Genomic DNA, 16,998 nt, shown 5'->3' on the forward strand with positions numbered 1-16,998 from the left:
CAAGAATGACCTTCAAAGCCAAGCAATAGAACTAAGCCATGAGGGGTGAAACTGATGCCTTTTAAAATCAGGAAACCACCAGCTCTAGATGCACATGCAACTGTCTTGGTGAGGCAGCCACCATGATCGAGATGGTGCCATGCGGAGGAAACCACCCTCATCTCAAGGAACTCTACTATTGTTGCCACTGCCAGCATTCCTCCAGGTCTTCTGTGATTTGCATCAGCAAAATGGCTGCCCTGTGAGCTGCCTCTTGACTCCCATTAGGCCAGTAGCCAAGCAATGAGACATGTATTAATGCTGCTGCAAGGGAGCCTGGTGAAAAATTGTCTCCATTACTGGGCTTGCCAACAACAACAACAAATCTCACTTCTAACTTTCAAATCTCCTGCATCTGTATCTAATTGACTGACTCTAAACACATCCAGAACTCAAATTGCAAGGGAGCCTTAGAAATACAGATTTTAGTATTCTATCTTCATCAGTATAAAACACACATTAGAATCAGGGTGAAATGGGTGTTGAGCAGTAATGTACACTCTCCATTGGTTCACTTAATATCCATATGCACTATTTTCCCTATTCAGTAACTCCCCAAAAGCATCAACTTGTGTCAATGATGTTGCATACAAACATAATACAATTATATCTTTTACAGATTAAAATGCAGTTTACCCACTCCCCTAAAGGGAAACCCAAAGGAAATTCCACCAATCTGTCCAATCTCTGGGTAAAAGTTTGTTCCTCCTCTCATAAACTGCATTAGAAAGTCACTCAGCAATAACACACTCAGTATAAAACATCAGAAGAAAGGAAGAAAAGAAGGTCATTTCATATTTATAAATATGTATGAAATAATACAAGAAAAATATAGCCAACAGTTAACAGTCTTCATAAAGCTTCAGATGCAATTTGTAATTTCTTTGTTCTCTTCCCATTTCTCTTTCCCTTTGCCTTAAGACAGCACCTAGATTGGTTGGCGTCTTTAAAATGTAGTGGTAAAATGACATTCTTCACAGAACTAGAAAAAAATCCTAAAATTCATATAAAAAAATAAAAGACCAAGAATATCTGAAGCAATTCTAAGCAAAAAGAGCAATGCTGGAGGTATCATAATACTGAATTTTAAATTAAATTGCAACACTATAGTAACAAAAATAGAATAGCGGTGACATAAAAATGGACAAACTGACCAATGAAATAGAAAACAGACAAACCCACGCAGGTACTGTCATCTGATCCTTGACAAAGATGCCAAAAACATTCATTGAAGGCCAGTCTCTTTTAAAAACAGTGCTGGAAAAACTGGACACCTGTATGTATGCTAATGCAGCTAGATCCTCATCTCTCAACCTAAAAAAGGTCAGCTCAAGTTGTATCAAAGACCAGGCATAAGACAAGAAACTTCCCAACTTCTACAAGAAAATATTGGGTCAACAATCCAACATATAGGTGCCTGCAACAAATTCCTCAATAGGACTCCTAAAGCTCAAGAGCAAGAATTAATAAGGGATGGCATCAAATTAAAAAGCTTTTGCACAGCAAATGATATAATGAAGAACATGAAGAGAGAACCTACAGAATGGGAAAAGTCTGTGCCAGGACCCTTCTGATAGGGGAATCATATCTAGAATATATGTAAAGAACTCAAAAACTCTAACACTAAAAAAAAAAAAAAAAAAAAACCCAAATAACCCAATCAATAAATGGGTAAATGAACTGAACAGGCACTTCTCAAAAGAAATACAAAGGACCAAATATATGAAAAAAAAATATTCAACATCATTAGTAATCAGGGAAATGCAAAGCAAAAAATACACTGAGATTTTATCTTACTCCAATCAGAATGACAAACATCAAGAATACAAATAATAATTGCTGGTAAGGATGTGATGTGGATCACTACTTTACTCCTCATTATTTATCTAAAAGAATTAAAAATCAGCATACTACGGTACTACATGCACACCCATGTTTGTAGCAGCACAATTCACAAAAGCAAAACTATGAAAGCACCCTAGGTGTCCATGAGTGGGTAAATGAATAAGATATATATATATATACACATAAACACACATATACATACATATACATATATATATATATGTACACACACACACACACACAGACGTTGGAGTTTTATTCAGTCACAAGTAATGAAACTAGGTCATTTGCAGGAAAATATATGGAACCTTAGAGCATCATATTAAGTAAAATAAGAGAATCAAAGTTAAGGGTAGTATGTTTTCTCTATGTGAAGTTTGGAAAGAATAAAAGGGAAAACAAATTGGGGTTGGGGAAATCTCATACAATTAGAAGGGAGACCAGTAGAGCAGAGAAAGGGAACAGGGGAGAGAAAGGGGAGGTACTAGGGAATGAAAGTGACCAAATTATGTGCATATGTCAGTATGTCACAGTGAATCCATTATGTATAATCATAATACACCAATAAAATATTTTAAGAAGTCATAGAAATCCATGTGTTAATTCTTTGAAAATTTATTTTTATGTATTTTTACTTGTGCATTATAATTATACATAATAAAATCTGTGGTTAAATTCTCATATATGCACACAATATAACAATAAATTTGGTCATTTTCACTCAAGGTGCCCCCTTTATCCCTCTCCTCCACATATTCATTCTTGAGATCTGAGCCCATAATGACTTCCTATGGTCACAAATGGAAGTGGCAATCCTAGACATGCTTCAGAGTATCTATCTCCCAATCCAAACTCCTCACTGCCCACATTGTATACCAGAAACCTTAGCTGAAAGCAAATCTGGAAATTGTCGTTTGACTTTCTAGACAGCACAGTAGACAAAGCACTTAGAGGCAGATGACATGGGTGCAGTGATCCACTGCTTCCACCACAGTAATGAAGGTGTGGGAACTGGGGAGGATTCACCTTCCATGAATTGAGGCAGGGATATATTCTAGTGTTTGAACAGAGTTAAGCCTTAGCTTCACAGGGAAACTTACTGAGTCTCACAAAGGGATGAGACCAGCCACCAAGAGCTCAGAACAATGAAAGATGATCTCAATGCACATACCAAGCTTCAATAGAAAGCTGTTTCTTTCTGCCTGTCTTCCATGGTCTATTAATGCTATTTCTCTACACTTAAATTACACCAAGGTATTATAGATGTTCTTTCATATCCTCTGCATTGAACTAATACAGCTTGTGAGATTCATCTTCATGTAAAGGCCAAGAGGAAATATTGTGCATGCCTATTTTCTCACCTAATTCACGCAAAATTTCCTGGTTTTGAAAAGCAGTAAATGGTTCTGATGGCCTATGAAAGGAAAAGCACTTCTGCAATTTCTTTGCTTGAGTCTTCCATAATATCACAATGCATTTGTATCTCTTTCAAACCCCTGGATCAGGGCTGTGAGGTCTCATCTTTTGTTGCTTTGCTGAATGCTGCCGTGGTGGTGTGATTCAAACATACAAATCAGACCAGGGACGCAATTTTGGCCTCATTAGTAAGTCCTGATAACTGGGTCATACAGGGATGATTTCAGGGATGTCCACAGGCAACATCCAGGAAAAAATCTTAAAAATTCAAGCAATCACAATCTCAAGGCAAACTTTAAAATTAATTTGTCATGTGATAATTTTTTTGACAGGTTGGTTACTGGAAAGACATGGAACAAGAAGATGCAGCAGAAACAGTCAAAACTAGGGGGAATGAGTCATTCATCATTCTGACGGGATTAGAAGGAAATACATTATATCACTTCACAGTGCGGGCTTACAATGGAGCTGGATACGGGCCACCTAGCAGTGAAGTGAGTGCAACCACCAAGAAATCCCGTAAGTGACCTGGACTTTTGTTTATTTCAAACAAAAGGGAAACATATTTTCACATTTCTGAAAGCCATGTGAGGTACATAATAAGCAGAGTCAAAGGAGAGTTTTGATTCATAGACTTGGTTCAATGCTTAGATCTGAATTCCAAAACTAGCTCAGAAATTTTTGCATTTGCAGTAGATAAAGGTTATCTTCCTGTGAAACAAGGCTAAGCGATTCTGACACCGAAAGCAGATAAAAGGATTCAAGTTCAAAAGCTCAGTAGAGGAGCTATTAAAATGACACTCCTAGCGCAAAACCCTCCTTATCTGACTCCAGCTGGAAGGAAGCCTAGGGTGCTGGCCAACTACTAAACATGTGAAAAGATTGAAATACTTGAGAGGATTTAAATGAAGACACATATTTAAGTATCCTTGTCAGTTAACTTTCACTTATTTTGCAGCCCCCAGTCAAGCACCTAGCAACCTCCGGTGGGAGCAGCAAGGTTCTCAGGTGTCTCTGGGCTGGGAGCCCGTCAGACCTTTAGCCAACGAATCAGAAGTCATAGGTTACAAGGTGAGTGTTTCTTTGTTCCTGGCGTACACTTTCATCCTCAAAACTGTTATTGTGAGGACAGACCATTAACAAGGCATAAAAAGACCCACCAACAAACCTGTTTCCTCTAAGTCATTTTCTATCTATATCTCAGAAGGAGGCACCTGCCTACAGGTGGCGGAGCCAAGGCACTTACACTCAGTCCCCACTGCACAAGGGTCAGGAAGGGAAGAAGTAGAAAACACAGCAACAGTCTGAATTCAGGGTGGAAATAATTCAGTATGAAGATAGCTCCATGACACATGGTACCAGGCAGAGGATCCTGGCACATCCCCATGTAGACAAACTGGGTAGATGGCAAAGACTGGACATCTTAGATTGAATAGAAAGACTTACTGTTAACAAAGAAACAGAAGAAAAACACTAGGGCCAGCATGCTAGCTAGGAAAGAGTCCATGGAGACCAACAGCATGCTCCAAGATACTTTGCACACTTATACTGCCATATGCCAACCAGAGATCTGGAAATAGGAAGACATCTACTCACCCTATTTTTGAAAAACAACTTTGACTTTAAAGTATATGAGGTTTATGTGTTGAATTTGCTTACTTTCAAAATCTTGTTCCATAAAATCAGTTTCCATTTTTTGCCTTAAACGTCATATAAAATTATTAGTTGAATATTATTTGTAGATTTGAAAATACATTAATGACAATATTTAGACTGAAAAGCATCATTATCATTACTGGAGATGGTCACATAATGTGCATTGTGTATGAAGTGCCAAAATTCTGACACAAAAACTGAAGTTATAAATGGGAAATACATTTTTTTGGTAAATAGTTCACCTTAATATTTTAAGACACAACCTGCAGCATTTCTTACTGCAATTTGTATGGATCACAGACATGTTCATACTCAAATTCACACACATCCTCAAATCTGTGTCTAATCCTCAGGAATACTGAATTTGATCTTTTGGTAGTGGGAGATGTTTTAGTTAGCTTTTGTGTTGCTGTGACCAAAAACCCTGACAAGAACAACAAAGGAGGAAATGTTTATTTTGGTTTACAGTTTCAGAGGTTTAGTCCACAGTTAGCCATCTTCGTAGCTCTGACCTGAAGTGACATAGAACACCATGGCAGAAGGGTGGGGTGGAGCTCAGAACGTGGCAACCAGGCAACTAGGAGGCAGAGAGAGCTCCCCAGGCACAAATACAAACCCCAAAGGCACATCCCAAGTGACACTCCTCCTCCAGCTACACCCTAACTGCCTGTCTACAGTTACCACTCTCTTAATCCATGTCAGTGGATTAATACATTATTAGGTCACGATTCTCATGACCTAATTATTTCACCTCTGAACATTCTTTGGTGGTCTCACATGAGTTTTTTGGGGGGACACCTTATACCTAAACCATAATAGTAAAAAACTCATCTTCTGGGTCTTTCCTCTAGCCCTCTCATCCAAATCTTTTTCTAAAAGACCATGTCCTCACAACTTGTCCTCTAGAGCAAATATAACTTTCAATGATTAGGAGTAGTAGTGCTTTCAGAAATGTTGACACACCATTTAGGAACCAGTTTAATATCCTTAGGAAAATGGCAAGCAATCTCCTGAAGTAGAGAGGCAAATTAGAATTCCAGAAAGAGCAAGATTAAAATATAAATGGCTAACTGTAAGAATCATGTGATTTTAGCCACCTCATTAAAATTGAACCTGTTCAGATAAACATTAAGCATTACCTAGTGGCAATATTTCTCACTGCTGTATTTTTGAGACTGCTAAGAGATTCTGGATTTGTTGGGATTTTAAGTAGTCTAGATTTAATGCAATAATTCCAAGATATTACAGCCCCATTAGTAAAAGGAAGAAAAGCATGAAGAACCAGAAAAAATGTTGGAAAAGAGATGTCCCTTTTACATACACCTTATTATAATAATTTATAACAATTTATTCTCCAATAACGTATTTGATAGGTTGAATAAAACTTGGTAACTTATTTGTCATATTTATGACTTCTTCTGGTCAATTAGCAGGTACCATTTTATTTTATTTACACTTCCCAATCTGGGATCAACTGCATATTTTACATTATTTATAAATCACTGGGAAAGAGGAAGAAAAACTTCAAGTTTTACTACCTTGGCTTATTTTTCCCCACAAAATTTATCTTACATTAAGAAGACTGTATTTTGGTAACTTCATTCATTTATCTACAATCCTTTGTAATTTAGGCACATATTATAAATATGTCACTGACCTTGCTACAGAAATGCCAATAACAAAACTGTGAACTGAAGTATATTCTCCCCAAATTCTTCTTAAATGAACTTGAGAATGGATGGATTTTTTTTAACACCATGAAAGAAGTTTATCAAGATTATAAAGTAAATAGCCATTTTATCTCTACCTTGCTTTCCTCATATAGATTTTAATGACTCAGTGAAAAGGATAATAAATACTGAATGCCATGGGGCTATGTTCACTTGTGTAACTGTCCCCTTTCCTATAGAAATGTTTTCCCCTTTCAGAAAAGAAACAAGGAGTCAGAACAAACTGAGCACAAGGGCCTCAGGCTATATAAACATTTTTTTTTTTCATTTTTGTTTTAATTTTTCTAGTAAGCAGTTAGAAAATATCCTTTTCTAGATTTTACAATCCCTTAACATGTATCCCCACTTTCCATCTCTCTTCTTCTATTTATACTGCTAACAGAATAGAGGGAAATCAGGCCCAGCATTCTCTAATTATTATAGGATCCATCAACATAGTTTCAGTTGCTTATGCAACTTATAAATGAAGGCCTTCTAGACTCCTGAGATGTGTGCACACTTAGACCAATGTATTTCACACCCTATAGAATTTGGAAACCCACCCCTATATTTCTCCATTTCCTTAAGGATCTTCTAAGTCTACGGCCACCTCTGAATTCCTGTATTTTACAACTCTTCTTCCATCTTATATCAATCCCAAATTTGAGAGTCAGTGTTTGCTGTGTTTCCACAAATTAAAAAGACTTATAGAATAACTTAAATCAGATCATGGGTACATGAGTTTCATTATACCATCTGCAGTTGACTATGCTTGATATAAAAAAAAAAAAACTTTATTACAAAAAATAAGAAACAAAAATGACTCAGATAATGTCAAGTGCATATATGAAGGAGTCTGTGGAAATGTTGCAGAGACAACATTTTTTGTGTGGAGATGGAAACACCAAACAAGAATCTGAAACTTGCTCTTAAGTCTTAAATATTCTTTCAGCCACCCTATAGCCAGTGACTTCTCCGTGGTACTGTGCTACCTACCCAGTTTCTATTCATCTACTTTTGATTTGCCCTGCTTCAGTCTGCCTTGTTGCCACTGGAGCTCTGGGTTCCTGGCCCTCAATGAAGAGCAGTTGTTCTCATCAGCTATTCCCAAGATGCTCAGTTGAAGGCCTTCACCTATTAAGGATCCTTTTGCCTTAATGTAATCCTTTCTTCTTGAGGGCATTTATAACCAGCAAAAATTTACTGTTATATTTCTGGTACATTCTTCTCAATATTGTTGGAATTCAGACAAAAAAATCACTTACAGATCATGCCTTTAAGAACAGCAATTCCAATTAAATTTTTGTCTCAGATTATCTCTTTCAATAACCCCATGCTTAGTTTTTTGAACAAATTTGAAAATAGTCTGGACATTAGACAATTTTCTTTATGCAAAACTATAACTGTCACCATACTTTCCAATCTATAGATGTCCAGATTCTCAAAGATCTCCTTAACCTCCTCACTATCAGTAACTCTTTTTGACATGTCTTAATTATTTCATATTATATTTCTTATCTTCATTCATCTTTCCTAAAATAGGAATTTAAAATGAGCCAAGATTCTCTAAAAGCACCAAAATTGAACCATTAATTTAACTTTTCAATTAATATACCTAATAGTATTGACACACAGCGCTACATCTTCATGGATGTATTGGTAAAAGCCACATTTAATTTCAAACTCCTTTTGTGACCATTAACTAATTTTATTTTTGCTGCCTCCACCTTTTGTTCTTAAATCTCAACTGATCCACAAATTCTTCTTCAACTTTGTATTTTACAGCAACATTAGATATGCATTGCTGGCTTCATTTTTCTTTGTCATAAAAATTGTAATTTATTGAACCATAATAACAGTGTCCTCTAAAACAGTTACTCCCCTGCCAATCCTCACCAATCTACATACTTTCCCATCCTCATAAATTTGATTTATAATTACCTCATGTAGATGATCAAATTCAATTCATTACAGTGCTATAGTCAAAATTGGAAGCATAAATTCTGATATATTTGTCATTTTAAAATCTAAAAATACTGTTATATACATCCTCCAGGAAGTGTTCTTGAATCCTCAAATCTAAGAATTCACTCTGTCCACTGTCATGGTACCATACACGTTTCCTATTGTAGTATATACCACACTTCGTTGAATTGCTTCAATCTCCAATATTAGACTGTTAAGTGCCATGAGGGCAGGAGGCATGGTCTTGCTTTTAAAAATCTCCAGTATACAACTATGTGCTTGGCCTCCATGAGATGACCAATATATGGTTGGTGCGATTCCATTGAGGCATGACATCCTTCCCAAAAAATATTTCAGTAGCTGTAACTATACAATATGTTATACTTTCATAGAGAATTCACTCCCTTCCATAGACCTTGAGGTAAATTTCAATCCATAAAATATGAAGGAAGTATATATTACTAAAACACAGAGAGGAGGATTGAGTAAAGAGATTCAATAAAAGAAAATATTGCTTTTCTAAAGTTTATTTTTCTTGTGTGTAAGTTAATTCAAACTCAAAACACATTAACACATTTCCCTAAGAATATATTTCTCTTTCTTTTTGCCGGGGAGGGTTAGGGGGTTACTGGTGCTTGACCACTGAGACACATTTTGGGCTTTTTTTTTTTTTGAGATAGGGCCTTGCTGAGTTGGTGAGGTTGCTTTGAACTTGCAATTCTCCTTCCTCAGCCTCCTAAGCTGCTGGGATTACAGGCATGCTTTACCACACCTGGGTAGGAATAGCTTTTTCTTATTAAGCTTACATGCACCAGATCCTGTGCTAAGTATGTTTGCACCTTCTCACATCATTCTCCTAACAAATTCATAAATTAGGCAGCACTATTTTTACCAGCCAGGAGAGGGAATTCAGACTCCTGGTTGGAATTTATCTTGCTAAGGTGTAGGAGATTACTTTTGTTTTACTTTATTTTGAAGGAAATTGTTTTGCATAACTAAAAAGCCATTTCTAATTCCATTATGCAAAGCAATCATATTTTAATTCCAATAACTATGAAAATGCATAAAAACAATGAAAATGAATAAAAATGCATTTAAACATTCTTAACTGCTCTTTGACTACTATACTCCAAAAATTATATTGGACTATTATTAGAGGCAAAAGCACAAGAATAGCACAATATAGTAAAATAGCTCTAAAGTGATCATCAAAATATTTTCTAACAAAATTTTTGCTCTAACTAGACACATGATCTTATATGAACTACCTGAACTCACCTATGACATTACTTTTGTAATATGTCAACACAGGATAACGCTGTGTCCTGATCTGTAGTTCTCTTTGCCATGCATGCATCTGCATAGCACTATGAGCAGATGTCAAAAAAAAAAAAAACCTTCAACTTTGCCACCCAGTATTATCCTAATGCCAGTTCACCAAAAAGCAAACCCTCATTGAAATAAATATTAATACAATTTTAACTTTTCAACCATCTCCTTAATTCTTAATGATTTATTAACATGTTGAAGTTTTCACTCTTTTCAAGCAGTTTAAAAACAAAAACTTCTATATCTCCCTCAGGATACTGTTCATTTCAATAACCAGGTATAAAAGATTTATTCATGGTGTACCTCCTCACTACCTACTTCTCCAGTCTCATTTTTCACTATCTACATGTATCTTCTCTCCATTCCATACCCCAATGCCATGGTTCTTATCAATTAAGTGTATTTTTAATCTTATCACTGTCTGGAATTCTCCAACTGGTAAATTCTATTCATTTGCAAATACTGAGCTCAGGCATCACCTTCTCAGAAAAGGATTTCCTAAAAGCCCTAGACAGAATTAAACTCTTTCTTTACTTCCATAGCTCCCTAAGTATACTTTCATTGCAGTGCATAACACACATATTACATTTGCTTACACATGGAAACAGTTAGTGCCTTGTGCTCAGCTCAGAATGTGATGTACAGTAGGTAGTAAACATTTGTAATCCTCAACTGAATGTCAAATGTTTGAACCTCTGTTACTACTAACAGGTTTTTTATAGGCAAGAGGGTCATAGCAACAGTCAAGTCATTGAAACACAGAAACCTCAAGCAGTAGTACCACTCCCTGATGCTGGAGTCTATATTATTGAAGTCCGAGCATACAGTGAAGGAGGGGATGGAACAGCTAGCTCCCAAATCAGGGTACCATCATATTCAGGTAAGTTTTAACCTAACAGACTTAAGTTGGTGGCCACTTCCAATGCAAGATGATAAAAATCTCATCAAAACTGAATGACGGATTGCACAGTTCAGAGATTTTTTTTTTTTTGGAGGGTTTCTTTTCTTTGATTTCTAAATCGTCCTCCAGTTCATATGAACCATGGCAATTTGCTCTCAATTGCAGAATTTCTACAAATCTAGAAAGCAGTTGATACTTTTATCAGAATGGACTTATTTAAGAGATTCTCTTTTCAAACCTGGTCTCAAGTAGTATGTTGCTGGCCAAATTGACTATTAGAATATTGCTCTTAAAGTGATACTGCACCCATTTGATGTACCGACTTCTCTATTATCTTAATAGTCCTTTTTGTTAGATAGTTTAAAGGGAATACTTTTAAATAAAAATTTGATGTTTGATTTCTAAACAAATTATAAATTTTTTTGAACCCATAGTTATTATAAGCATATTAATTTCTTGTTTTCTGAGCCTTTGCTATATTTCATGCATAAAAATTTTTATATACATATTATTCAATCTTAGTAACAATGAGAGAGGTGGCATTTTTCCTGTTTTACAGAGAAAATTTAAGTAACTTGCTCATGATCCCACTGTTGCTAACTGACAGAGCCAGAATTGAAATCTAGGTAGTTTATCTTGCATATCTACCACCCCAATCATTATTGTTCTAGTGATAAAAAAAAACTAAAGGGAGATTTTGTAAATTTAGAAGAAACCATTTTGTCAAAGTAGCCAAAAAAGGAAGAATATTTAATTAGATATGCAAATCTCTAATTAAGAAAACATTAGGCGATTTTTCATTAAAACACTGTATAAACTGTGTTCACTTAATTAATGGTTAATTATGAGCATTATTTTTTGGGAAATCATTTCCACAGAGAATGATCAACCTAAAAGGAAGTTTGTGTTATCTTCTAAGGCAACTTGAAATCAGACCAAAGGCATTGCTTATGTTACTTTTTTTTTTTTTTTTTTTATTGTAAACAAATGGGATACATGTTGTTTCTCTGTTTGTACATGGCGTAAAGGCATACCATTTGTGTAATCATAAATTTACATAGAGCAATGTTGTTTGATTCATTCTGTTATTTTTTTCCCTTCCCCCCACCCCTCCCACCCCTCTTTACCCTCTATACAGTAGTTCCTTCCTCCATACTTGCCCCCCTCCCTAACCCTAACTCTAACCCTTCCCTCCCCCCCATTATGTGTCAACCTCCACTTATTAGCGATATCATTCGTCCTTTGGCTTTTTGAGATTGGCTTATCTCACTTAGCATGATATTCTCCAATTTCATCCATTTGCCTGCAAATGTCATAATTTTATCATTCTTTATGGCTGAGTAATATTCCATAGTATATATATACCACAGTTTCTTTATCCACTCATCAATTGAAGGGCATCTAGGTTGGTTCCACAGTCTGGCTATTGTGAATTGAACAGCTATGAACATTGATGTGGCTGTATTTCTGTAGTATGCAGATTTTAAGTCCTTTGGGTATAGGCCAAGGAGTGGGATAGCTGGGTCAAATGGTGGTTCCATTCCAAGATTTCTAAGGAATCTCCACACTGCTTTCCATAGTGGCTGCACTAATTTGCAGCCCCACCAGCAGTGTATGAGTGTACCTTTCTCCCCACATCCTCGCCAACACCTGTTGTTGCTCGTATTCTTGATAATCGCCATTCTAATTGGGGTGAGATGGAACCTTAGGGTGGTTTTGGCTTATGTTACTTTTTGATGTCACAAAATGAAATGGATGGCAAATACAATGGAAAAAAGAATGACACCAGACTGTGAGGAAAATGTAATATTTAATACATTCCAAATCCCTGCATAAAAAATACAAAATGAGTTAAAGGATATTATTGGGATAATTGATAAAATTTGACTATCTGTATATTAGGAAAGATAAAAACAACACCAATTTTTTTTTTAGAAACTACACTGTTCTGATATAAGAAATGGTCTTATTCTTTAGAAACAATACATTGAAGTATTTAGGGGAAAGGGTATATCATATCTATTTCAAATAAGGAAAAATGTATTTTAAAAGAAAATTAAACATGAAGATAGCATGTCAACAATGAAGGGATCTAGGCAAATTTGGTGAAAAGATAAATATATGATGTGGGAAATCTGACATTTTCAGAAATACAAGTGGGAAGTTAAATATATTGTGGTCATACAAAAACTTAATACACTTTATGATTCCTTTATAAAAGTGCAGTTTCAACAGCAAGAATGGTAATGTCTCTGTGCTGATTAATTCACAATTGAACTGTTCAGACGAGGGTGCTGAATTTTCAAGAGCACCTTGAAAGGCAAGATATATTTTTCACTTTTCAAAAAAAAATAACAGCTCTTCTCATTTTAGAAGTGTCAAATTTTAACACAATGAGCATTTATTAAGGCCTCAGAATGTTCTTGGCACTATGCTAGGTGTTTTCCATATATTACTTTATTCTTCCAATTAGAAATAATATCATTCTATGATTCTAGAAGGTTCCTTTCAATTCTAATGCAATCATATTTTATAGCATCCTCTGAATAAGTTCAGTCCCAAGTTTGGAAGTACTTATAAAGACCTTAACTTACACATTTATTTTAATTATCACTTCTATTCTATGAGAGGAAATGGCAAATTTAATGGTTTAGTTAATAATATCTTGGCCAGTGTATCCATTTCCTGAGTTTCAATAACATGAAATCTCATAGTGTTATCTACTTTAGACCAATAAAACCTGAGCAATGATTAGTTTCTTTCATATATTCCAAAAACCAAATGCCTAAGAAATTGAATGACTTGTCCAAATGAAATAGCTAGTTAGTTTTACAGTTGGGGCTAGAACTTAATCCAATATTGTTGTTGCTATGTGCAAAGTGGGTTTTTTTTTTTTTTTTTTTTTTTCATTTGTATTGTTTGCTCTACTAAAATGATATCTTGGCTATCTGGAGTTCATTTAGAATTTGAGGTATAGACCCTACTTACCATTCTGAAAGTGAGAAGTATTTGTAAGAATGTCATGTAAGTTGGTTTAAAAAGGAGATAGTCACTTTCAAATATATAGAAAAGACTTTCATTTTCTCTTTAGCATGTACATAACAGTACAGTAAGGCTTTATCATCTTCCCTTACAACTTACCTGTGACTATGCATTTCATAATAAACTCATATTATACAAGTTGAACTGTATCTAACATTCTCCAACATGTTAATAGGTTTTATTATTGCATTAGTTATACAGATTTTCAAAGAAATGAAGAGTTGCCAATTTTGTGTGTGTGTATATATGTGTGTTTTACCAATTTTATAATTTTTAACCTCTTAAGTAGGCATATGGAAAATGTTTAGTATATCTCTGTAACAAAAATCACCTTCATGATCCCATTACATTCAATTCAGTCAGAGGAGAGAAATTGACAGAAGAGTCCAAAAACTAGGTGGAATATTTTATCCTTAAGGTCATAACCAAAGCTGTTTAAGAGAGACAACACATTAGGGCATCACAGACGTACAAATCTCTAGCTCAGGGACTTTAAGCAAGTTCTACCATCTTTCAAAATACTAGTTCTCTCAATACAACAAGAAGATACACAATGGTATTTACTGAAGAGGTTTGTTGTAAAGATCAAATAATATAATATATGTAAAGGACTTAATACAGTGCTTGGAACATAGTGAGTATTCATTAAATATCAATCATAATGATATTTTAGAACACTTCAGGCTTAAAGAAACATTCCTGAAGGTAGCATCTAAAAATCATTCTCAATTAGTGGCCATGTGGAGCTATTGGAGCTACTTCAGACTAATCAACTCCGATCAGTTAGTTTAATTCAATTAAGTACATCTAATGTTTTGGTCTCAAGAAGTTATGTCTCCAGAGCATAAGTAAGATTGATGAAATACTGACCTTTACCAAGTTTGACATGAGGATCTAGAATTTGAGCCTAATCAATTGAAATAATCAAAGACCCATAAATAAATGTCATTAAATTTTAAAAATTAACAGTAGTAATTAAATTATGAGTTCATGTTGCTTCATATTTTTGCTAATTATTTTTGCTCCATTTTCTGAAGTGTGTTCTATAAAAATTATTTCACTTTCCATGTCTGGAACCTGGAATGTTTTCCATCAGCACATCATTAGTGGAGATTACACTAAATCTTCTGGTTAGCATGACTTAGATTTTTCAACACAGGGTTGCATAAATGCTTTTGCTCTCCTTGCAACTTTGAGAACCTCAGACCATGTCTTATTTCCTAAGTATGAAGAACACTAAACGGACAGATACTAAACTCTTTCATCCTACATTCTAACACTTGCCTTGCCCAAACAAGACCACAATAATTTGCTTCATTTGATGCTTTTCTCTTTTTTTCACAGGTGGGAAAATCACAAGCGCTCAGTCAACCCTGCACACTCTCTCCACATCATCATCAGTAACGTTGCTCTTGGCATTGATGATTCCTTCAACTTCCTGGTGAAAGCTGCTGACTTAATTGATTTTCTTTGCTTTAGCTTGAGAACAGCAGTGAATAGAGTGTAGTTAAGTGGACACCAGGATCCTGAGATAAGCTTTAAAAACTTGGGACTACACATGGTGCACTTACAGAAGGTCGGGAGGAAAATATTACTTATCCATCAGGTTTCTCTTTGGTTTTTGTAAATGAAAAGGACAGTTCTTGGTCCAATAAAAATATGCAGATTGTATGTAATGAATTTTTGTAAGCAAAGGTAATTTCTGTCGAATGTATTCTGAATTTTTTTAATATGTTGGAATTTGATTTTATATCTGATGACTCTGAGTATGTGCCATCCATTTGTTAAGTGGTCACAAGCAGGTTTGTTTTAAAAACATACAAAACTGAGAAGGAAAAGTTTATTTAGACTCTGCGTCCAGTGTTTTATATTTTCCTTTCAGCTGACTATTCCAATTGCCAAACCAGCAGGAGATATGAAATACTTCAGTTATGTGGCCCATTATAAGATATTCAAAAATGTTCTCAAAAATTGTATGATTGCATAGTGAAATAGCAAGATTTGTCAATATGCTAATTCTACATGCACCCCTAGAACCAGATATTAGGGTAGGGAATAAGCCATTAATAAAAGTACAAGGTAAATAAAAAGTAAGTACAAATGAATTTATTGTTTCCCATCAAGCTCTTAATCAAGCAGCAAAATTGTAAATGTTTATTTTTATTAATAAAATAAAGTCACAAAGTATATGATAACTAAAAACTGCAGACAATTATATGATGCCACAGGTGCTAACAAAATTATAACAAATATGACCTACTGTCAAAGGAAATTTTGAATTAAGTCCAATGCTTGCTTCTAATTGCAAATAATTTTAAGGACAATGAAAGTTTGTTGTGGAAATAATTATTCAGGCATAGAGTCTGTGGATTAAAATGATTCAAGCATAGCAAATAAATATTTTTAGACAGTTCCATGCCACTTATAAAATCTTACTAACTACTAATATAAAGAAGATCTATTGAATAAGTTGATTTTTAAAAAATTAATCTGTGGGAACATGGCATCAGTATAGGGACTCTGCTCCTCTCTCCAGCCATATACTGCTTGATGTTGTTGCTTGGGAGGCGATTACAATTTGTTATTTTGAGAATTCAACTTGAACCTAAGTGATCCTAGATAGTTATTGGAAAACTAGGTGAAATTTTTCTACTTCATGAATCATGAAGAAGTTCTAGAAAATATGAGGATGTGCCAGAATTAGCATTACATTCATGAATTTGCCTGAAAAGATTCATTGCAACCTCATTTTCCAAAAAAGAGCTTAGAGAAGCTAGTCTTATGGGTGATCTAATATGAGGACAAAAGGCAGTTTACCTTTGTTTTCCTTTATGTAAACCTATCAACTCTATTTGCATCTTCAACAAATAAATATAACAATATTGAGTTTAAATTGCTGGTTAACCACTGAAATATCAGAGGAAAGATTAGGGATTCTGTCCTGAATAGCCTAAAAATTAGTTTTAGAGGAACAGCATAACTATATATTTCAAATACTCATTATGTTTGGAGATTATGTTCACAACACTCCTAAACAAGAAGTTATTTAAAATACTATTACTATCAACAGATTATTATAGTAAATACTACAAATGG

At 34.9% G+C, this 16,998-nt stretch overlaps 1 protein-coding gene across 1 annotated transcript in view; it reads left to right on the plus strand.

Annotated features, from left to right (window-relative positions):
* CNTN5 (contactin 5) overlaps positions 1–16,070 on the plus strand; it is a 1,212,510-nt gene extending 1,196,440 nt beyond the window's left edge. The window contains exons 23-26 of the mRNA XM_079101923.1: positions 3,633–3,819; positions 4,259–4,371; positions 10,671–10,839; positions 15,247–16,070. Coding sequence (XP_078958049.1) covers positions 3,633–3,819; positions 4,259–4,371; positions 10,671–10,839; positions 15,247–15,347 — 570 coding nt within the window. The 3' untranslated portion in view covers positions 15,348–16,070. The remainder of the gene's footprint in view (positions 1–3,632; positions 3,820–4,258; positions 4,372–10,670; positions 10,840–15,246) is intronic.
* Positions 16,071–16,998: the final 928 nt, after the last annotated feature.

Source organism: Sciurus vulgaris, assembly GCF_902686455.1.
Source record: "Sciurus vulgaris genome assembly, chromosome: 11".
Classification (NCBI taxonomy): domain Eukaryota; kingdom Metazoa; phylum Chordata; class Mammalia; order Rodentia; family Sciuridae; genus Sciurus; species Sciurus vulgaris.